At 34.9% G+C, this 24,408-nt stretch overlaps 2 protein-coding genes and 1 long non-coding RNA gene across 13 annotated transcripts in view; 1 reads left to right on the forward strand and 2 right to left on the reverse strand.

Moving 5' to 3' along the window:
• The window catches only part of LOC122571704 (tyrosine-protein kinase Src64B), an 84,310-nt gene extending 75,797 nt beyond the window's left edge, over positions 1-8,513 (forward strand). For 4 of the 5 annotated variants that reach the window (XM_043735763.1, XM_043735765.1, XM_043735764.1 and 1 more), the window contains 6 exons: positions 2,546-2,771; positions 3,658-3,849; positions 4,991-5,201; positions 5,829-6,082; positions 6,490-7,200; positions 7,475-8,513. In XM_043735763.1, the coding sequence (XP_043591698.1) occupies positions 2,729-2,771; positions 3,658-3,849; positions 4,991-5,201; positions 5,829-6,082; positions 6,490-7,200; positions 7,475-7,689 (1,626 nt within the window). In that variant the 5' untranslated portion in view covers positions 2,546-2,728 and the 3' untranslated portion in view covers positions 7,690-8,513. The remainder of the gene's footprint in view (positions 1-2,545; positions 2,772-3,657; positions 3,850-4,990; positions 5,202-5,828; positions 6,083-6,489; positions 7,201-7,474) is intronic. The other variant, XM_043735767.1, reaches the window with a different exon arrangement.
• Positions 8,514-12,126: 3,613 nt separating this feature from the next.
• LOC122571707 (homeobox protein 14) lies at positions 12,127-14,538 on the reverse strand. Of its 2 annotated transcripts, none has more exons than XM_043735773.1 (2): positions 14,090-14,538; positions 12,127-13,241 (listed from the first exon to the last, which is right to left on the reverse strand). In XM_043735773.1, the coding sequence occupies exons 1-2, from the start codon at positions 14,203-14,205 to the stop codon at positions 12,521-12,523; spliced, it is 837 nt and encodes a 278-aa protein (XP_043591708.1). In that variant the 5' UTR covers positions 14,206-14,538; the 3' UTR covers positions 12,127-12,520. The 2 variants fall into 2 exon arrangements, with proteins under 2 accessions (XP_043591708.1, XP_043591709.1); XM_043735774.1 differs by lacking the exon at positions 14,090-14,538 and adding an exon at positions 13,753-14,048.
• A 1,707-nt stretch (positions 14,539-16,245) lies between these two features.
• Positions 16,246-24,408, reverse strand: part of LOC122571713 — a 28,964-nt gene continuing 20,801 nt past the window's right edge. Inside the window, exons 4-6 of one of the 6 annotated variants that reach the window (XR_006318196.1) lie at positions 20,868-22,689; positions 17,150-20,525; positions 16,246-16,996 (exon numbers count right to left, since the gene is read on the reverse strand). This is a non-coding gene — a long non-coding RNA (uncharacterized LOC122571713). Of the gene's footprint in view, positions 16,997-17,149; positions 22,690-24,408 lie in introns of all 6 variants that reach the window. The other 5 variants (XR_006318197.1, XR_006318199.1, XR_006318195.1 and 2 more) reach the window with 5 other exon arrangements.

Genomic DNA, 24,408 nt, shown 5'->3' on the forward strand with positions numbered 1-24,408 from the left:
AAACTTGGAATTCGCAACGTCGCGTCGTAATTATGCACGACGTAGTGGTATTTCGTAGACGACAAAAGACATCGTCGTATTCCCCTAAACTCTAAACGAACCCTGTAGGCGCGCTCCTAACTTTATTTATCCTTGTTGCTCGTGGCTTTCCTACGTATCATGCTATATCAGACACGGTCCTTCCAAATTTCAATGAAATTTCGCCTGCTGATAATTCCATACATTAAATAATATCAAATGAATAATAATTGAATAACGACGCAAACAATTCTATACAGATACGATTAAATGAAATAAAACTGTAAAGTAAAATTTGCAATAAAATAAAGTAGTAATTTTAGCTACATATGACTAATCAATTATGACACAAATGTGTTTAAAATTTGATAAAATCACATAATGCTATGTATATACCTTTTTCCAAATAAAATACAAAAATATTAATCGACTGTATACATTAACGTAGATGTTAACATACTTGCGTATCTACGTTACATCTCTCGCCACGTCAAATTTCATTGAAACGGGGCTCTATCTGACTCATCCCCTGCAACGATTTCATCGGAAGAACAGCCACGGATATAGAAAATGTCTGTACGTGACTTCGCGATCGTGTCGCGCCTTTTTATTTTCAGACTGGTCTTCCCTAAGGAATCGAGAGCAATGCGGAAAAACCTGCAACCTTACAGCTTACATTGTCGTTCGATAGTAGTTTATACGTTTGTATTTACGGCTTCGAGTTTGACTAGTTTACTTCGTTCCAGGTATTGGCAGCTGATACTTGGAAATAATTAACAGGTCCCTTGGAAGTTTCCGTGTTTAGAGAGACTTTGGAAATGGATCGTTAGATTTTACGCGTATTTAGGTCTATTGCGCTTAATGGAAAATTGTGTTCTATCACTATGCGATTGTGTATTTGTCAGATTTGTTTAAGGATAGCCTCGAGTGATAGAAATGTGCATTCGAATCTTACAATCATAGAATTGTAATGGAATGAGAAATACTTACCTAAAATGATTATTTCGCGAGACATTTGTTCGAATAAAATAAAACAATTATTTCGTTTGGTTATTCAATTTTATGTATGTTTAATGAGATTATACGCTGTATCTGAAACTTACTAGTAGCCGTTATTTTTAAACACATACCAATGTAATAGCTTGTCTGATATGGTACACTAACAGTCCATGCTTCTAACAGCCTCTACCTCTACAACCTCTACAACAAAAATTCCTAATTTATACGCGAAATTAAAATAAAAGGTAAAAGGGGACGAAGAAAGTTAATGACTCATAAGCATGCAGGAAAATTAATGTGTAATATTTATCACTGGACGCCAGCATTTTAATTACGGATTAAAGGTATTCAACGAACGAAGGAACGAAAGAAAACATTTTTCTGCTTAAGAGCGTTCACCGTGTCTATGAATGTGAACAATCAACTGGTTAGCATTCTCCGAGTCCTCCTGTTACGCTCGTTTTAATTTAACGTATTACTCGGAAACACAGGCGGCATGCCTGATTTGTCTCGCACCGAAAAGGAACACGCTAGTCTTCGGTAAAGAAGATGCACGATGTTGGACAAGGCAAGGAGAAAGAAAACACGGACGTTCTAAGTCTTCTTTAAATACAACATGATCGATGATCCACCGGTGGAAGCTAGGGAGCGGCGAAAGCAATTTCATAAGTCAGCTTCTTCCTCGCCGTAGTTGCACCGGAAGAGAAATAATAAATATATTAATAATTGCAATTCAATAAATCACGTCAACGCGAAGGAAATCCACGTCGAATTAATTGATAATGAATTGCTTACAACGAATATCCATTCCATCTGTTGCAAATTAGAATTGCAAACATGAAAGGTTTCGAAATGACAAACACATCTGAATAATTACAACTTAAAACACCATAAGCGAACACAAGAAAAATAATAAATACCTCCAACTGTAATACCAATTTGTTTAAAATAATATTCGTCTCATTTATCCTAAATCAAACTAGCAAATATAAAAACCACGACTGTAATACCAATTTGTTTAAATTAACTTTCGTTTCATTTATCTTAGATCAGACTAACAAATATAAAAACTATGACTGTAATACCAATTTGTTTAAATTAATATTCGTCTCATTTATCCTAAATCGAACCAACAAACGTAAAAACTATGAATGTAATACCAATTTGTTTAAATTAATTTTCGTCTCATTTATCCTAAATCGAACCAACAAACGTAAAAACTTTGACTGTAATACCAATTTGTTTAAATTAATATTCGTCTCATTTATCCTAGATCGAACTAACAAATGTAAAAACTTGACAAGCTATAAGTATACGAATGCACAGTGGCACTAAAAAGATCTAATTCGATAAATCATAACTGAACGCGAAGAAACAGAAAAAAGCTTTCCGCTCTATCCGCCGATGTATATATAAACCTACGTCCTTAACTGTGAATTACGATAATGCATCGTGGCACGTTCAAAAGTCGCCTCACTGTAACAAGACGAAGAGGAATCATGGTCGACAATTCTGGTTTACCTTGCAGGTGCGCGGATTCGATAAACACGCGATGGAGAGAAGAAAGTGATGCTAAAAGTCGAAACGGAAACCACCGTCGCGCCGTATCAGCCCGAGTTCACGAGATGGCGACTTTCCTGGGGGCACGCATCAGCATAGAAGGCGCGTAGAATCAGGATCGAAAGGGGAAACATCGAGCACAACATCCAAGATGGGCAAGTGTTGTAGCAAGCGGCAAGAGCCTCAACCCCTTGGTGAGTAGCCTCCTTCTATTTTGCTTTTTATTCTCGTGGCGAAACCGCGATGAGTTTTCTTTTACAAAACTCCTACTACGTGTTTTGTTTCTCTTCTCCCTTTTTCACTTTCTCTCTCTCTCTCTCTATTTCTATCTCTCTTTCTCTCTCTTTTTTTTAAGTATGTCTTTTGAAACTCTTGAATGGAAGTTCCCGGTTAAATGCAACAAAACACAGAGTAAAATGAGATCGAGGGAGTAGGAAAGCTGTTTAATTATGGCGAGTTGCGTTTCCTTTTAGCGTGCAATAAAGAGTTGCATCGAGAGATCCGATTTATTAAAAGTATTTCGAAGGGAATAGTACGGCCGTAGTACGGGAGTTTTAATTTCAAATTAAAAATCCTCTTTGATGTAATTTAATTAAAGTATTAAATGGTTCCAGCTTTGTTAACTGGAACTCCTGTTAATCCTACTTTAATTGCTTTCCTCGATCGACTCCAACTGATAGAATCGTGTAGACTGAATTTCTGGATACCTTTCTTCGAATTATTACGAGGGAATTAGAAAATATTTTTTAAATTCTCCACTCTGATCTTCTCGTTTCGTGACAGCGAATATTTTTATCTGAATCATGCACGAAAAGAAATCAATTAAAAAGATTTGTACCATCTATATTCGTTAAAGATTTCTTGTACTTTGATTCATTTACCAGTTTAAAATCTCGCTAATGAAATTATTTGTTAAATTGTTCCAAGTTCTTCCAATCCGATAAAAACTGTAATTTCTACTCTTTTAAAATAACGTTTCTGTTGATTCACTCAGCCTGTTTTATGGTTCTGAACTGTAACGTCACACGTAACGTCGTTTATCATAATTTCGCGTTACAAATGTTCGGTTTGGTTATTTAGGTTACAAGAAAGCAGATACAGGACTAAGCTCAAAACACAGTAATGGAGGTTCTTTGGATCGGTACACTGCTGACCCGAATCAGAGGGGTGTACAAACGAGGGCAGACATCATACGACCGAGGCCGACACCTTGTAAGCTCCAAATTCCTCACCAGCCCCGTAAAACAAGCTCGCCTGTCGTTAAGCCTGCATGTGTGTATTTTTATGTTCTTTTATTTTACTTTTTTAGCATAACGATTTTACTTTAAGTTTCTAGTTTAAGATTCTATTTTAGCCTGCGATTTACTTTGCTTAATATGCTTCACGTTCCCAGCAGATCTGTTTATTACACAGACAGAAACTTCTTTCATTATACCTATTTTAGTTCAGAATGGATATACAATTCACTGTCAGTGAATTAATGAAAATAATATATTTTCCACCAGGAAGATATTATTATCGTTTCGTTTCAATTATTCAGCTTCGTAGAGTGAGCTTTTTTTTGGTAAACTCCTCGATATTTAAATTTCATTTTATATTTTGATAATCGAAGTTAGGAACGCCTTGATTCGTGTATGCTTAACTTAGATGTTTGTTGTAGATTTCTTACGATTTTCTAAAAGTTGAACATAAGGAGAGAAGGTGTTATTTTGTATTGCTTACAGTTAGTACAAAATGATGCCTATTTTTATTTATTTCATAGGAACATAGTTTATGTATTATAATGGCAACTAATATTACTGAAACATTCCATTTTTTGCTAATTTATATATACAAAAAGGACTCGTAAAACTGTTCAAAAATATTAATTTATTCCTAAAATGATATTATTGTGAACAACAAATGTTTCCAATTAATATCTTCTAATTTATTTGAGCATTTAATAGTAACAAAGGAATGTAGCTTTTAATAAGCAAAAAGAAGCAAACTAAAATTTGTAAAATGTAAAAAAACAGACCGTATGTAATTTACATGTAATTAACTTCCATACTTAATTCGTCACTTTGTCCTATGAATCTCCTATCAAAAAATTTGTCCATTCATATTGAGAAACTATTCAATTTTCAATATTTACATGTATATGATGAATAATCATTAAAATTCGAAATTTCAATATTTTCGTCATTAACGTTCAACGATAGTTTGTTTGCGAACGATAACTCTATATGAATCAACGACCGCAGTATTTCATCGACGCGTGCTAATCTCGTCGATCGATAATCCGTCATTTGCAATTGCAATCGCCAATAATCCGTGCAGTATCAGATTCATTCAGGAAAATTTGGATTCGGTTCCTTAAATAGTTCGTATTTCCACGTGTACGTCATTCTACATTGATTTGTTCTGGGAACAGCGCATTCACAAAGGTCGAACAAGATCGTGGTGGCCCTGTACAATTACACCGCGCGCGAGAGCACCGATGTCAGTTTCGTAAAGGGAGATCGGATGGAAGTATTGGACGATTCCGAGCCCGACTGGTGGAAAGTTTTACACTTGACAACTTTGCAAGAAGGTCTCATCCCGTGGAACTTTGTGGCCGTGGAGCGTTCGGTCGAGAGCGAAGAGTGAGTCTTCCTTCCATTTTCCAATTAGCAGTTTATAGAATACATTCGACTTGCTCTCCTTCGTTACGAATTTTCTTTTAACGGTCTTCGACATTGTCATATAGTTGCGGACAAAGTGAAGTTTAACGAACAAAGGGGCGAAATAGTATAATTTTACAAGGTTGAATTATCATGCAATGAGTAGATACAGTATATATCTTGCGATAGACTACAAAAGGTAGATAAAAATAATAAATAGACCGATAAAAGATGTCTAATAAAAAGATCAGCAAAACTCGCAAATACACAAGTAGCAATTTTAAAGTTTTATTTTTCCGCCGCTGCGTTCGTGTTTCTTCAATCGTCCTTTTATTAGTACGTTGCGCTTTGTTGCGTCGTTTTCATAGACACAGCGAGGATACGTATAGATATAGAGTGCCATCAGGACACGGAACCTTCATTCGCAGGTCTGTCCTGAAGAAGCGAACCGAAACGCTCGCGAATAATCGGAACAAAGCGCGGCGTAGCGATAAAATTAAATTAAAAGAATTCGAAGAACTAAACAGATGCGTCATCTAATCATCGAGAAAGTTTGAGATTTATAAATCTTGGACACTGTTCCTTTCTGTTTCTTTTTTCCATCTGCAGTTGGTTTTTCGAGAATGTCTCCCGTAAAGAAGCTGGAAAGCTTCTTCTGGTGGATGAAAACCCTCGGGGAACGTTCTTGGTGAGACCCAGCGAGCACAATCCACGAGGATACAGTTTATCCGTGAAGGATTGGGAGGAGGGAAGGGGTCATCATGTAAAACACTATAAAATTAAGCCGCTCGACAATGGAGGATTCTTTATCGCTACCAACCAGACATTCCCGACTCTGCCCGCCCTTGTTATGGCGTACAGCAGTAAGTTGTATTGAATCTTCAGTGATTTATTTTAATCTCTTCCCCTTTACTGCCTTTATTCTTTACGAAAAATATATGATCGTAAAAATATAGTCCTTGCGCCATTACATATGTATTCCGCCCTTAAAATATGGTAATTTTGCCTTAAGACGTTGTTTTATACAACATAAGCTACACTACCGGTCGTAGATTTAGAACCACTTTTGTTCGCTCTAACTAACAAGTAATCTTCTTCTATTTGTCTTATTAGGAAGTTTCCTACAGCAAGTAGAATTCTAAAGTGACGCATATGATTTCAAACTTTTGGACGGTAATTTTTTTTAAACCGCATCAACCTGTACACTGTTCCCTGCGACAACAATTCCGTTGGAATTCCTCTGTAACTCCGCGAACTGTGACTGTTGTAGAGAATGCATTGGGTCTCTGTCATGTGCTTTCGAAGCCCTGTCCAAAACCGCAGCCAGACATGTGGGATCTCGGGCCCGAGTTACGAGACAAATGGGAGATCAATAGGAACGAGATACAGCTGATACGGAAATTAGGCCACGGCAATTTCGGCGAGGTATACTACGGTAAATGGAGGAATAAAATCGAAGTGGCTGTGAAGACATTGCGACCAGGGACCATGTCTACGGAGGCGTTCCTCCAAGAGGCGGCTATCATGAAACAGTTCCGACACAGACATCTAGTCGCTTTGTACGCGATCTGTTCGAAGGAAGAACCGATTTATATCGTACAAGAATACATGTGCAATGGCAGCTTGTTGGACTTTCTGAGGACAGGTGACGGCAAATACATGCAGTTCGAGGATCTGATTTACATTGCTGCACAAGTGGCATCCGGTATGGAACATCTCGAGAGCAAGCAATTGATACACAGAGACCTTGCTGCGAGGAACGTCCTGATAGGCGAGAAGAATAAAGCAAAGATTTGTGACTTTGGTCTCGCCAGGGCGATCGAGGATGACGAGTACTGTCCTAAACAGGGAAGTAGATTCCCTGTTAGGTGGACTGCTCCCGAGGCCATTGTCTATGGCAGATTCAGCATCAAAAGCGATGTTTGGTCTTATGGCGTGCTGCTGATGGAGCTCTTCACTTATGGCCAAGTTCCTTATCCTGGTAAGTTTCAATAATATCGTTTACTGTAATTTATTAACTTCTAATTGTATTTCATTCTTTTTTTTTTTTTTTGTAATTTCATTAATTTTCTGCAATTCTGTGTTTCTAACTCATTATTTATTAACTTGTGTTGAAGGTTGTAATTGTTTGATATCTTCTCATTAATATGGTCCTTACATAATAATCGACGTTCGTATAAATTAAATTTATCGAACAATTAAAAATATAGAAAATAATTATTGCTATTTCTTCGATCGTTCGTTTCATTTTACAGGTATGCAGGGTCGCGAGGTAATCGATCAGATCAATAAAGGCTATCGGATGCCTAAACCATTGAATCACCCGCTGCCGGACAGCATTTACCGATTAATGTTACAATGCTGGGATGCTAGCCCCGAGAAGCGACCCACGTTCGAGTTCCTTAATCATTATTTCGAGTCATTCAACGTCACTAGCGAAATACCCTATCTAGAACCACCAACTGACTGATACACAGCTCACATGCAGAGTCACCTGGTACCGCACGGTCATTTCCATCCAGCGCACATTAACTGTGCCATGGAGTTTTATGGTATTTATTGCTAGATCTCCAGCAATACATCTGAAGACTCTGTTTACCGTGTCTTTTTTTATATTAAAAAATCTGCAGAGATATTATCTGTGCGAACAAGAATAATGAATTCTAAAAAAGAAGGAAATTTGGAAGAAAAAGGAGAATTACCGAAAGTACAGAATGGTACAGGAAATATTTATAAGCCGTCTCTTGATGGCGAAGAATTTTCTGAACGTTACCAGATTTTTCGAAGCAATCGTTGTTAAACGCTGCCAAAAAAGAAAGAAGAAAGAAGAAAAAAAGAGAAGAAGAAGAAAAGGAAAAGAAAATTCTGCGATAATCGTGGATAATTTACGAAGTGTTCTTTCGTTATCTTTACGAAAATTGAGAGTCATCGAGGAAGCATTTCAAGAACAATGATCTTGTGTGCCATGGAACTGAGAAACGAAAAAATGAAACTGAGTCTTGCTCGTACTCTGTATCGATGAGACTTTAAACTTTTGTGACTAATCGTGGATAACTGCCGACTAATAACGAGCCAAAACGTTGCGACTGAAGATAAGAGTATAGAATCTCTCTACCCGCTACGTATTCGATATATATATATATTATAGAATCTAAAACGAAATCGTTCAACGTTTGAGCTATTTATTAAGCATTTTCACAATTTGGAGAGTATATTAAAAATATTTGACAAAGGTATCTTATTATTAAAAAAAAAAAAATAATGTTTAGACGGTAGAACGGAAACAGTTGAGAACTAAAACGTAGAATTTTAAATGGTAGACAATGTAATCGATTATATTAATCCGTCAATGTATGATTACGACGCAGATAAACAGAAGTGTTGCGACATCTATGTAATCTGCGCGATTGCTTCTTCATTGATCTTGAATCAATCGCGACTGACTTTTCCTAAAATTCAAATCTTGTTTTTTTCTTTTGGATTCACTCCTTGCAAATCCAAGTGCACAAATTGTGCATCAATTATTGAATGCGCAAGCCTGTATTAAAATACAATCATTCTATTAATATAATAAATTAGGATATGCAAAGTTTTTCGTTTGATTTCGGACGATACGTCGAGTAGGACAATATTTTATATGAGAGATTAAGTACGTTTTATACGTAAACGAGAAAAACTTTTTCGATGTATGTACTTTTGTTCTGTGAACAGTGTATTCCAAATATACGATTCGAAAGCACACGTTCGTTTCTCCGACGAATATACATATACATATACATATATAAATATATATATTATTATTTTTTACTGTGATCGCAATCTGTAAAGGAAAGCCAAGAACTATCTGTTCTCTACGACGAGTCGATAATGTACCTACATCTGAATATGTCTCGTCATTGTATTAATTTAGACCTCTTTTTTCAAATTCGTTAAGACGCGAGTAAGGAGAAGTTACTAATAACAGAAACAAACATATGTAAGTACGTTATATAAATGCACGTCGCCACGAGAAGTGACGAACTTTTTTTGAAACTACGTGAACCTATCGAGAGAAAAAAATAAAATAAAATAAAAAATACTAGAGATACTACATGAAGGTAAAAATTAAGTCATCGATGTTGCTCGTACAAAGTGTTTGAAAAAAAAAAAATTGTAAATTTTCTACTAAACATACAAACGACAAGTTAGGGTAGAGTTCAGGCGATAGGCCCGTGAAGGTAGTTGTAAATCTCCTCGGGATGTGAAACACCGACAGATCCTCGTCTTTTTTCGTAATTCCGTTGTACAAGAATACTTCTCGGATAAGAAAGGGTTTCGATCCCGAGGACGTATATCGTTGTCTCGTCATGGTCGTCCTCCGCGGAACGTATCGTTAGACGTATAAGTCCCTAGGCGTACATTGAACTATGTCACGATAAGCAAGAGGAGCCATTATGACACTTTAGATGTATAAAACATTTAAACGAATAAGAACAAGAAAAAAAATATTAAACGAATGAATGGGATAAAAGCTGAGAGAGAGAGAGAGAGAAAGAGAGAGAGAGAAGGTGATAGAATATAAGTACGAAAGTGCGAGAGATGATAAGACGACTATGTACGTGAGTGTAGTGAATTGTTACAACTATGAATGTGTGGTATTTTTTTCACGCGCATTTTGCCGTGAACATATTAAGAAATTAGCAATAAAATGTCATGTTTCTTGTACGGCCCGTAACTATTGCTCAATAGGAAGAAAATCGTGTCGTTTCAATAAAACTAACGTTTTCATGAAACGGACGCACGAACGTCTGACAAACCAGTGTTTGTTGTCTAATAACAAACTATAATACGAATGATTCCAAATAGATATCGATAGAATTGATATATCGATTCGAATATGGAATACCTTTGTGGCTTAAGTTTATCGGGACTCGTCGCAAACTCGACATTATATTGCCACAATTACATAGTATACCAATAAATATAATGTTTTTTACTATAATTAGCGAGGCAAACACTACATACTTTTGTTGTGTGAGTTGACTAATTTATTCTATGATAGTATGATGCGGTGAATGCACGTGAAAAAGCATCATGTTTACGTAGTGTTAGAAATGTAGTTGTATTACGTCCAACAAACTTTTTCTATGAGCGTTTTATACCGATCAAAATGTTGTGTTTCTCACGGAGAATGGTCACTCAAGATTTTTCGCTAACGATCATGTTGTCGCCATAGTTCGTAGAATTCATATTGAAATACAATCATGCACGAATTCGATTCGTCGAGAATCGATGGCAAATAATGTCCATCATATATAGAAAGTAATGTATTTGATTTTCTCTATCTTGAATGTCAACACTGTCGCATGTACATCATTTTATCCGAACAAGACGAAGAGAGTAGTATATTTAAATGTTAAATACTGGTAAGGGCATCATGTGGCCTTTCCACTGGATCTAGAGACTGATATTGTTTAGACAAAAGGAACAGATCAATTGCATTTGAATTTGTATTTGACGACTATATATGCTCGATCTAATTTTTCACGAGGATATCAAATCATATGTAATTGAAATTTCAATCTTTCTTACGAGATTGTTACACGAGAATAAATTTGGTAATTTATATATATATATATAATAATTCAAAAAAGAACTCGATTTTATACTTGTTTGTCCATATTCAAATTAGAGATTCGAGCAGATATAGGTATATATCCTTTCTATTGTATTTGAAATAATAAATTACAAAGGATTTTTAAATAAAACGAAAACAAGCAAAAAATTTACATCGACGTATTTCACGATGCATTGAAATCGAATTCTGGTCGGGAGACGCTGCGTGTTTCAACTCGATTGTAACGTATAGATGTTCCAGTCTTTAATGGAGCTATCACGAATGCAGTAATGCTCTATCATCGTTGTGCTTTCGGTAGTTCAAAGCAAAGTATGTATACTCAATATGCTAGTTGGTTTATGTAAGGCTATCGATCCTTTAACGTTTTTTCGACCATTCGTTGCCACGAATAAATATATAGGCTTTATATTAAGGCTCCCGAATTGAAGTATTTCGATCTTCGAGTTAAATTTTTTGTCTATAGCCTATAAATATTCGTCGTCATAATTATCAAAGTAGCAGCTCATAACGCTAGTTCTATTTTTATTACTCTTATTGAATAACTATTTTTACTGCTTACAATTAGTAAAATCGTGTGACAGCTTTAGCATATCTTTTAAGTATGGATTATAATACGTACTATGGTTCCATATACTTTCCTTTTTGTATTATTTCGAATTTCTGTTTTCGAACACTGCGTCTCTCGGCTTGGAGACAAGTTTCCATGAAAAGATAGTTTCATTCTTTCTATAATTCGTAAAATATGAAGTAAATCTTTATCGTTCGGTTTGAATTGCCTACTTTTGGAAATTTGTTTCGTTGTGGCTCCGTTCAAATGAAATTTTAATAAATCTGTGATATAGTGACGAACCTCATGTTTTTTGATACAGAGTTTGAGTATTGCGCGGGGCTACCAACGAAATTAACGTGTCAGAAATTGCTTAATAACCATTTATAAATGTTAAAAAATGAAACAGTCGTCACACCAAATAGATGGATATTTTTTAATGCATTTAGGCTTTCGTCAAGATCATACACACCGCGCGTCAACATGGTTCACTCGTACCTAAAGTAAAAACGGATCAATATATCGTCATTGTTTACGTACCAAAGCTTATTATCATTAAGTAATTTAATGGTTACTTTGTATCATTGTATTAAGTACCATAAGCCTATGCAGATAAATATATTATGTATCATATTAACAGATGAGTGTCAAGTGATATTCATATATTTTATCCATATAACGTTTTATTATTCTTTCATTAATAAACGCGCAAGTAAATTGGGAGTTTTAAGAATACAATATGGTCAGTTGCAAGAAATTTATTCTAGTACCAATGTTTCATTTCATAATACAAAAATTTAAAAAACAAACACATTAAAATCTTTTCATTGAACTAAATGAAATAGTTTGACGCAAATGGCTTTTTAAAATGAATACATTATCATTTTTACCATCTCTTGTACCATTTTCACAAAAAAAAAAAAATAATATTTAAATTTAATCCTCTACAAAAACGCAGATATTTTTTTTAAATTTTTGTTTTATTGTGTATTATATATAATTTGGGTACCAAATTAAATTGGACTTGTAGCAAACATACAGTGTTTAGACTTGTAATCATGCATAAACAATGCATTGCATGCTAGTTTTTGAAAAACCGTATAAGAAATCTGTCTGTTACAATTCAATATATTATAATTAAATATACATCATTTCTGCCATGTGTGACATCTTCTTTGGAATATGAACAAACTCCTCGAAGTAGCTGGCAAGCTCGTCAATAGTGACATCGCATGAAGGTGGAGATATTCGTGCTTGTACTGAACATGTATTTGAACTTGAAGGTTGACCAGTTAAACCAGCAGCTTCTGATTGACTATTATTATTATTATTATTAATATTATTATTATTGTTATTGCCTCCACCTGGCCCAGGCCCTCTTTTTAAGCTTGGCATCGTATTACTACGTGCACGTTGGAAACTACTAGCTTGATAATTATCTTGAATGCTGGTATCGTCTTTAACTTGTCTAGAGTCTTCACTAATATTTAGTGTTTTAAAGTCCTTTGTGACCGTACCATGGCCAAAAATCTTTGAGTTTTTACCAGAAATATTAAATTTACATGTTTCTTTAATCAATATATTCGCTAGATTATCACTAAGACAATTAGTGCCAGTATCGTTTAATTTTAATACAGCCTCTTTGATTATTGAGTTTTTCTTATTTTTAGCAAGTACTCTTTCATTTTTTGATGGTTTAAAATTCGTTGTGCTTTTAACGCCTCTGGGACTGTTTGTGGTTAACGTTGGCTTGACAGGTATCAATCGTCTTCGAAATAAATGACTGCAATCAGAACTGACGATTTTACTTGTTGTTCTAAATGGATTTGACGACTTCACTTTGTCAGTAGGTGTGATACTGAAACAATAGAAAGCAGTGTTGATAATTAACATCATGACGAATAAAAATAATTATTAGGAACGCATAATCCTTGCAACATTCGTATGTAGTAAATAAAATTCAATAAAATCTTGTCAAGAAAGAGACTTGAAAACATTACAAAAACATTAACTATATGATGATTTAAAATCATCTCGCGATGATTCATCATTCTTGCCACGTAACCTTGAATCGGATATTGGTAAACGTTTAATACTCGGTCGCTTATGCAATAGCATCGAACTACGTGAATTCATGTCGAAGCCACAATAAAATGGGGCACTAATTGAATGAAATTATATTTAAGATTTAATAAATCCACGTTATCACATTTTGACGAACATCAATCATTGCACTTCACTTGTATTCTATTTTCGTTTCCTTTATCGTATTAACGCGTAAATTACCGAGAAGCAATATTTTGTAAATGTAGATGACTCTGTATGGGGGCCCTTTAACTTGCTCGAAATATGTGTAAACATTTGCTTACGGATCGTAGTCGATGTTATTATTTCGCAGCATCGAGTACAAGAAGTAACGATCATTAAAATGCGTATTCACGAGTGCTTGCATCATTAATAAATCAAATTAACAAGATATACGTATACGATGGGTAAACAAGAAATTGTCACGTAACTCTTGAAACGAGGTAAGGTTTCGACCGAAGACCTTGACCGCGCGTTGAAAATGGATTGAGTCGCAAAACCGCAACGAACCGATACATCGAACGAGCGCACACGATAGAATTCAGAATGTTCGAGGCACTGGAATAGGACAGTTGCGAGGAGCAGGCGCTTTAAATGAGCTTTCTGGCGGTAAATGCTTACTGAGGACAGCTCGATGAGAGACGATCAATTTCGAGCTTTTCTAAACTCGCCGGCAGTACTTCGTCAGCCATGGTAACAATTTTGCACGGTTCTGTGCTCAGCGTTTGCGGGAACATGGCATCATGCCGAACCACTGTTGGCAAACAAACGTTGACAGCGCGTCAGAAAATTCCAGAATGAAGAATACGATGTTTCGTGAAATAGGTTAGAACGATGACGATAGGCTGAATTCCACAGTCACGACATTCACTAGCGTTTTCTTTCTTTTATATTCAGCGAATCCGTTTAGTTATATTTTCACCTCTACACCATCCCGTTTTCGTTTTCATTGAACTCATTTATCGGATATCGCTTGTAGACGCGATTTCGCGATCAATTAATCATCGACAGCACGTAAATAAACAGACTTTTGCGCGCAACTGCCATTCTACTGCTGCTCAATACCGGAAGCAACGATTCCAGATGGCGTTCCAACTGTATTCTCATTACGCGCCCAACGCCATTTGAACTTTCGAAACTTATGTCCATGTTTCAATCAGACATCCGAGATAAAGATTATATTTAACGCATCGTCTCTAATTCGGTCGAAATGAGTGGGCGGTGAGTAATTATGAGATTAATAATTTATTAATTCTGTGATGTATAAATATTAAGATAACGCTACGATATTTTGATACATTTAGTTGCATATGAAATGTCGCTTCTTTGAAACCTAATATATCTATTAAATTTTCTTCCACCTGTCATATTTATAATTACAAATTTTTTAAAATGTCATTATTGGTCACAATAAATGATTAAATTACTCGTGTGATTTTCTTAGACATATGAGTGTGAGTTTTGAAGTTGCTGGAAATATATATATATGTAAGGATATACATAAATATGGTTATGGCAGGTTAAAATAACAACACCATTTCACATATAGAATTTTTTATTTCTGATACTAATAACTCTTACATCGCTAGGAAAGTGCATTGATTCACGTCGATACTACTTTGATTAAATGCGTGATGTTTGAATGAATTTTAAAGAAACTAACTTCTTATTAGTAAAATAATATTTCATATGTATTAATTTAATAATACATTCAATTCCATAATATTAACACTAGAACTAGTCAAACTAACTAACTAATAATCAGATTCTTTTCAATATCTTTGATAATATGAATGTTTACTTTTATACAATAGATATACGCATACTTTTCTCATCATATTGTTTTAATTTTATCTAACTATCTATATTATATTTGCAAATGGATCGTGTTTGCTCGAATTCGATTGGAATTTGACCGTTCGAAAGCTACATTGATCAACTCTACAAATTAAAAAGCTCAGGAAAGTGACGATATTTCAAACGCTGTTTATTAAATTTATCTTAAAATTTATGATTACTTATATTATTTTCATCGTATTTATTTTTTATTATTTTAGATCATTTTATATTATTAACCGTATACTTAAGAAATTAAGAAATTAATAGAAAGTGGAGTTGATCAGTTTATATTTTGAGAGGCCTATTTATAAGTATAAATACAATATTCTGGTAATGTAACAAATAGAATATAGTCGAATCGCGTGCAGTTCTCCTTTGACAGATCTCTTGCATTGCGTTTATGACCGCTGCATAAGTTGCCAAGATTTAAGTAGAACGAAAATACAGGTCGTAATATCGATCAAACGTATCTCTGCGCCATTAAAAGGATGTCGTGATTTCCGTGGAAGTTTGAAAAGCCTCCTGGGGATCGATCTAAGCCTCGGTTAGAACACAATATCGTGAAATGTGATAATCTGTTCTCTTGCTTCCAACTCCAAGTCTTCGTACATAGAACGGTCGCGTGTACTCGTGACTCGTTGTGCAAATCTCCAGATAAAATAGAACCAATTTATCGTTGTAATTTATGGAAATATTTCTTATCGTATCCCACGTGCCGCACTGTTTTCTTCTTTTTTTTTTTTTTTTTGTTTTCACGCGAATTTTAAACAGTGTTAAAATAGTTCCACACCGGTACGATATTTTCATGTTTCCCACATGTATTTGTGTTTGTATTTTTTATTTTTCTACTTCTGCGAGTGCGGGTGTAAAAATATAGTTTATTTATTGAAGGATAGTATATCAGGACAGATTTATGGAACGAAGTAGGACAGTTGAAACTTTTGTAAGAATTTTATTGAATCGTATACATAGCTGTTTCTTACGTATGAGCGATGCATATGATTATCTTGTTTGACTATGAGGCTCGATTAAAACATGAAACATACGTTAGAGAACCGTGAAATTAAAGTATAACATTATTATGTGATACAAGTGTAAACATTTTCACCTTATGTATGTCAATAAATTACGTCATGAACATATAGTAACGAATCTGTTAAGATATTTAGTGTATTTTAATATTAGAATCATTTGAATATCATGTAAATTTTGTAAAGTGAAAGATAAGTTATTATTGATATATTTTACTAAAAATATTATTCAAATTTCCAGAAATTCACCACTGCCAATTTATAAACTTTCGATGAAATATTATGAATTAGTCACTTTGTTTAGCCCAGCAGTTTTAGCATGTATAAGAAAATGATAAATATATCAACCGGTGAAAGTTATTTTATCGGAGATCTCGATTTTCAATATAACAACCGATGAATAAGCGAACGAGGCTTACAAGACCTGACACACTCTACGAGGCGCTTTATTTTAGCATATGAGCGAAATATTTACGAATTCCTCGTGCCGAAAAGCACTCAAGAGCCACGGGATTCGTCAGGTTGAAACAACAGAAGCTATCGTTGAATCCATTCAACCATATTCTCATATATCTCTGTTCGTTCAGTTTGTTCGTCTGTCCTTAGAAACTGGAGCGCCATTTTTCTTCTTCAGATTAAGTAATCCTCTTTCGTAATGCTGAAAAAGCAGAAAGGAATTAAGGAAAATGATACAATTTTACGTGCACGGACACACAAACAAAACCACGTACGAATTTCACAATTATGTAAGAATTAATAGAATTTGAAGAAGAAGAAGTTACGATAAAAGTTAAATAAGAGAGAAACTTACCTAAAATTAAGAAAATAAGATATAGAAATCCTTGGAATCCCAAGAATCTTCGAAATAAAAAGATAGAAATATTATCTTTGTCAAATAGGCGCATACAAATACACAATCACACAAATCACATTTTCCCAAACACAGACTTCCTTTTATCCATTTCAATCACCTTTGTTCATTCTTCCAAGTTGCCTATTTCCAAAAAACAAAAAAAAAAAAAAAAATATTAATTTTACCAATTAAAAAGCTTGGTAAGATCGTTCAAAGGCGTATCCTGTTCTCCGTATCGTCTCGTTTTCTTGCTTAAGAGACCAGAAACGCGGGTTGGTACGATGCCAAACGGTGGCCACACGTACATATACACGGTACACTACACCCACGTCTCGCGACCGCGTTCACTTCCTGCGGATTTGCACACGGGTTAGAAAAGACCGTGGCGTGGCACTGTGGCACGCGGTGAACGCGTTCTCCACGTCGGTAAATTTATATTTCAAGATCGCCTACCGAATGATCTTTACGATCGCTGGAACGTTTGCCTGACAATAACGGTTCACGACTCGAGGCAATTACTGACAGATCCAGCTCGATGCCTCGCTATCACAACGAAATGGCGCGCGTTGGTTTCAAAGCGCGAGCGAGCGCACGAACGTCAGTTTGACACCGGCTTGATACATTGTACGCGGCCAGTGTCGTTTCCACTTGTCGTCGACATCTGTTTCCGTCGAGTATTTATAAAGTGATCGAACGTAGCGGAACTTGATTCCCCATATGTCGTTCGACCAAAAATTCGCCGAAGGTATTTTACCAACTATCGTATAGTTTCGTTTTTGATAATTGGGCAATAGTAAGTGGAATGGTAAAAACGATGTAAGTAGCTGAAGGATAAAAAAGAATTTTCTTAGAAGATTGAGAATGTTTTGAAATATATCTACGCCTATAAGAGAGAATTTTGTGGAGTATCTGTAGAGCAATAGATTTTTAAATCGTTTGTTCTTATGTTTATGTAAGAGTTGTGGATTCTTAAAATTAAACTTGCTTTATATTTAGAAGATAGTGGAAAAAAATATTTATATTTACATTGTATTCTACCATCTTCTATATATATGTATCCCAGGCTATATATTCCATAGAAAAACATAAGATAGGTTGTGTTTAAGAAATCCTAATTTATGTAGTATTTTGTTTCTGAGTTTGTAGGATGGTTTGTTATCTACACGATATATAGATTTTCTTCTCGATGTGTTTAATCTGTGTCGACTACTTCTATTTTCAAAGTGAAATTAAGAAAGGAATTTGTTTCCGCGTATCTAAAAAGATACGAGAATCGTATCGTAAGAGATACGAGATGCCTCAAGATCCGTTTACATACATCGTATTAATATCTATAAGTCTATCGATTACCACATCGAAAGACAAATGTAGAAATTCTAAAACGAGTCGTTTTTCCTTATTACGTATTCTCTTCTGGCCCAGATACGTAAAATACTCAACGCTTAATTCCTCATATAGATAGCAGTATCAATATACAATTATGAAATTTGTGATCATCTAGAATCTAGAACATAAATTAAGATCAAAACACCAATTTACTTTGTTTTCCAAAATCCTGTTCATTTCATGCATCATTGTTCCACCTATCGTGTTGTATTCGTACTATATTGGAATTTCGTAAAATTGGAATAGAAAACTTTATGGAAATAGATACAAAATTAGGATAAAACAAGGGTAAGTTCAACATTGATCAATTGCCAATAGATAATTTTCTTATCTTCATCTGGTACACGAAAACCAACGATTGCATTATTTGTGGGATTACATTGTACGCAAGTATCTAATATTACCGATCGAGTAGACGAGATGGGGCTAATGGTGGTCGATAAAGTGAGTTCAGGTAATTTCTAGGTTTGTTAAGCGATTATATTAGATTATAACTAGTGTGTGGCTTTCGTGGTATCCATTTGTCGAACCTTCTTTTCTAACAAATATTTTCATCTTCTCTAGATTTATTTTATACATTCTCTTAAAATTGGAAATATTTTTTTTCATATATAATTACTCTCATTATCTTGTGTATTTTATATGTTACGCACATTTCATATATTTGCAGATTTTTCACAAATTTATATATATTTACAGTTATTAGGAAACTAAAGATATTTCTGGTGAGAGAAGCTGCTGCAAGGAGAGCAGTCATATTTTAGTAACATTAAATATGTCAAGTGACTGTCATAATCTCTCTTCTAAACCAACAACATTGTAAGAAGACACCTATATGTCAAAATGCTTAAAGAAAAGGTTAGTCGATAATGCCAGAATATCGAGCCAAATTCCACTTTTAACAATTCTCTGATAATTTTCATTGGTCGAACCGTGAATGTTATGTGATACATGCCAATGATTAATCCATTTCTTCACCTTCTAATAATCCAATCAGCTTAATGGCGCGTTTTCATCGCGCGAGTGCGTTCCCACCTAGAAAACGAAAGAGACTGGCCACCACGCGATGGCGACAACCGCGGCCAAAGGCATCGGATGATATTTATGAGAGCCCTTATGCTGGAACGTGTTGCGTGACTTCAGTGGGGGTGTTGGAACACGGGGAGACGCCGCCGCGACCAGGACGGAAATAGCTGGTCGCAAGGATTTCTCGGTGAAACGACACGCACTTTCGACACATTCTCCAGACTGCTTCCGCATAATTTGCTGGAACTCCTCTAAAAGCATTTCGTTTATATATTCTTGTGAAAGTCGTGAAACTCGTGTTGACATCTGGTTTGGATTGATACATTATATTCCCGTTTTAGTATGTTTTTTATTTTTTAAAAACGAAGAATGTATTAATCTTTCCTAGATTATTTACAGCCATAAACATTTGTCTCCTAGTTTCCTGTGTATTGAATATTAGGCTGTATCTTGTTGTATGTTTCTTTTTGAACAAGTATTTTTACCTCTTTCACAGATTATTTTATACGTCGCTTTTTCTTCCTCCTTCTTTTGCGTTCAACTTTCGTCTTAATATTTTCTTCTGTCTGAATAGGGAATTTTCTTTAATTGTAGTTTATCGGATGAAGTTGAAACGCACGTGTATGGTCTGATGGTACGAGTTTCTTTTCAACGTTAAAAGTTCGAAAAATACTCCACGCTCGTTGTATATTTTCCGAACCGAGATTAGCAGTTGTTGCACACTGCGAATATAAACGTTTATACGGATAACGTATCTCGTCCAGGCGCCACGTGTTTTGCACAAAAATACCTCTTAAAATTCGCAATCCGCAGGAATATGTTGTAAACTACGGCCACTTTGCCGCGTCTAGCACTGACACGAAATCGTTCATAAATCCGACGCTAATGAACAGATGTATCCCTTCATCTATTAGCTTATTAACTGTTAGAACAGTTAAAAAGTAAATAAGAAAGTATTATAATTGTAAATTAAAAAAAAAGTTTTCTTATTGTAATTCAATTAAAATTCTAATTAAAAGAAATTATCTTACGAAACCGATTTTCTCCTAAAATAACAATTATGTCATACTAATCACTAAAGTAGTAAATATTTCGAATAATATTAATTGTCATATCATATCGAAGTAATGACTTTTCAAACTCGCGTTTAGTCGCACGTGATAGAAAATTTTGCTTAAAAAGAAAAACAAAAAAAAGTACACTTTTCTCAGCCGTCTCTATGCGCATTTATATTCGCCACAAATGAAATAAGCAGAATACGTACGGTGCTTGTTAGTCACATCGAGGAATTGCTTTTAACACGAACATCAATTGCAATGGGGGTTACATCGTTTTTGTCGTTCCTTAGCGGATTCGCCTTTTATCTCATAAATCTCGTAACTTATCCTCTTTACTTTGCTCCTTTTCGCCATTTTTCCGATGCTTCAGTTTCCGACACGATCAGATCGCGGTACATTCCGATTTCTGCTTAACACATTCCTTAGGTTGTTACACGAATGAACATCGTATGTTATAGGCAAAATGATAGAGAAAGTAATTGCACGTTGTCTTTCTAACGCGTTGGTTTCGTTTCGAAGAAATTTAGGATGCGATTTAACAAATTTTCACAAATTCAACAAGATTTAATAGGAAAACGTGTTGCGAATATCGAACAAAGTCTTCGTTATTTCCTTTCGCGTAAATTCCTTTGAACTATCATCTCGAAAATGTCGGCTGTATTAAATCTGAGGAATACATCTCTCAAGGCTATTATTATTTCTTATTTTTCCCACACATGAAAGGATTCTATACGTTTAAGAATGTCCATTCGCAATTGTATTCATTCTGACGATTTGGAAGCTCATTTAAATTAGGGAAATACTCAACATATATGTAAATATGTACGTCAGTATTATTTTGAAATAAAAACAAGCTAAAACACAAAATAGAAAGTTAAGATTGAGATTTGGACGGAAAGTAATAAGAAGTAAAATGTTTGAAAATTAAGAAAGGGATCATGTAAGGAGGGGAAGTTTGAGATACGAAACACATTGAAAAGGAAGGATATCCGATCTACACAATGTTTCCAGCGTTGTCCACGCGCGGTGGAACATGTTGCGGCAAGCCTATTTTTGCGGAACAAGAATCTGTGCTTAACGCTTTGCGAAATAGCCCGAAGGAATTACTCAAACAAACGATTCATTTGTCTGGAAACAAAGCGCAGGTTCGGGCTGCTTAGACGGTAGAAAGCAAGGGTTTCGTGTTTGTAACGCGTTTAAACGCGAGCCTAGTGAAAAATGGGAATTGGCGAACGAACAAATTAAACTTTCGCCTCGAATCGAGAGTTAAAAATGAAGCAACATCGATGTTCTTCAATTTGTTTCGATGTTGAGAGAAAATATATTTGTTACGTATCGAAAGCGAAAGAAAGTTTCTTGTTTTTCGGATCCCTGTCGAATCGAAGAAAACATTAAGATTACAGAAGAGAAATACGATAAGTAGAATTTCGTTGATTTTCTAATTTTGATGTTTAAGTACGTGTACTTCGACATAATACAGGTAAAAATAGGGACAACTTATTTGATCCAAAGATGTAAGTTATCTTCCATTACACATTTTTCCAATTTTTATAGTTGACAATTTTCAAATTTACGATCGATGCTAATGTTGCTAAATTGTCTTTTTATTCGATCTTGGAATAAAATATATATTTTCACATTGTTCACAATTTCAAAGATATTCATTTTTGATCGTAAAGTAACATTAATCTAAAAAATTCACTAGACTGTATCTATCATATTTCTTCTCTATGATTTTCGTCTATATCATTTCAGAAGAAGAAAAAGGATGGTAAAAGCGCAAGGGTCTAAATAAAGTTAGACGATCATCACCGATCACATTGTTTTATTCGAGGAAACGCCCACAAAATTACTCGATCGTTACGTGGAAGCTGGCAAAAATAAAAAATTATCTCGACCTTTGGTCGAATTCTTTCGCGAGTCTTCTTTTATTCGCGTTCAAGGAATCGGATAACGCTACTTGATAATAATTGAACCTGATGAGGCGAACATGGTGGTCGCAGCAGTTGGTCGCAATCCAAGATCCTTCTGCAAGAAATTTGCCTGCTGTTTGCAAGTAAATTAATAACTGGCGCACTGTTTATATTTCTATAATTACGCACGTTACAATGGTAGCTAATTTAGGATTATTTTGTTCGCGAGATAATTTACACGAAGATACATTTCGTCAAACTGAGTTCTAATTGTAAGTTATTTAACAATTTTTCAACAGGGAAATTACGAAACTTACGAAAGTGTTGGAACATGGTTTTAGAAAAGGGGGAATAATAATTTTCATTCCTTCGTTAATACGCGATAAATTTGATAATACTAATAACTACGATATTATTCGTAGAATGACTCGAAGATTATTATGATTTGACATGAGCTTAAAAGCAAAAAAATTAGGAAATGAAAACCAAAAGCTAGAGACTAGGAAGTAGAATCTAGAAATTTTAGAAATTCCAAAAATCGGCTTCAAAGTCACGGGAAACTCAGAAATTCCAACTATCGTCAAACTACACATATGTTGGATATCACAAAACGTTCGAGATATCGATCGCGATCTCATACATTATGATTTACAATGGGACCGGAAATCTTTATGTTTCCTATAATATTCGCGACCATGAAGAAGAAAGGGAAAAGATAGACGTGCTTACAAAGGGCAGTTCGAGTGTGTAAATCATCCTCGTAACACCAAATGGGTGGAAAGAAGATGGGTAGGGCAAAGCTCGGCAATTTATCGCGTCAACGCATATGATAGACTAATGTTTGTCTGTCCAACGGACCAAAGGACAAACGACATTTAAGACCTGTAAATCAACCTGTTAGCTATATAGGTGCTTTAATTTACGAGTTACTAGACAGCGATTAAAAACTTCCATTGACGAAGCAATATCACTGATAATGAGACGTGTTGCGTGTGAGGCGTTTGCGATTTAAAGGCAAGGAACGACAACCTTTTTAGTCTTTACAAGACAGAGGATGTGATTTACGACAGTATGTGTAGTTAAACTGCAGTTAGGATCGATTTACTACCTTTTTTCGAATTAGTCGAACATTTGTTTCAATTTACGATTGTAGGACTAGTTTATTGTTGTTTATTGATAAATGAACTTTTCAACATTTTTTTGAATTGCATTGATCTATTCTGTAAAATATAAAGTTGAAGGGAATGATGGTGTTTTATGTGGTTTAAAACGCTCGTCTTGGATCTTACAATTATTTATGCACGTTGTCGTAAAGAATTAATTTGTAGAAGCAAGCAGTTTTGTTTCTTCACACATTGTATAACAATTATGTACGTAAATAATAAGAGTGTAAGATTTGTAAAAAAATTTGACTTGTAAACAGTTCGATTAACTTTAGGATTTGTGTGTGTTCTGATATTAAAAAATTGGGACTAAATATTATAAAAACAACGTGTATTAGGTTGTCCGGAAAGTTGCTTTCGTTTTATAAGGAAGTAGTAGATGCATAACATTTTTCGTTTTATGTTATTTTATTGAATTATGTTTGATCCGTTTTATTCTATCACTACAAAATGGATCATACATAAGTCCATAAAATAATGTAAAATAAAAAATATCGTGCATCTATTATTTCACTTATGAAACGAAAGAAACTTTTCGAATAACCTAACAGTATAGTAGCTCGTCTATCTTGATGGGAAAAGAACGAGAAAAGGTAGACGATATAATCACCAAGGCTGCAACACTGAACTATGTACGTTACTCTTCAAAACCCATGCTACAAAAATTTCAT

Source organism: Bombus pyrosoma, linkage group LG10 (genome assembly GCF_014825855.1).
Source record: "Bombus pyrosoma isolate SC7728 linkage group LG10, ASM1482585v1, whole genome shotgun sequence".
Taxonomy (NCBI): domain Eukaryota; kingdom Metazoa; phylum Arthropoda; class Insecta; order Hymenoptera; family Apidae; genus Bombus; species Bombus pyrosoma.

Bases quoted from the DNA above. Each gene is read 5' to 3' on its own strand.
- LOC122571707 (XM_043735773.1), bottom strand. From the start codon at position 14,205: ATGTTCCCGCAAACGCTGAGCACAGAACCGTGCAAAATTGTTACCATG. The intron at 13,242-14,089 runs GTAAGCATTTAC...CTATTGTTTCAG, and splicing joins CTCTCATCGAGCTGTCCTCA to TATCACACCTACTGACAAAG.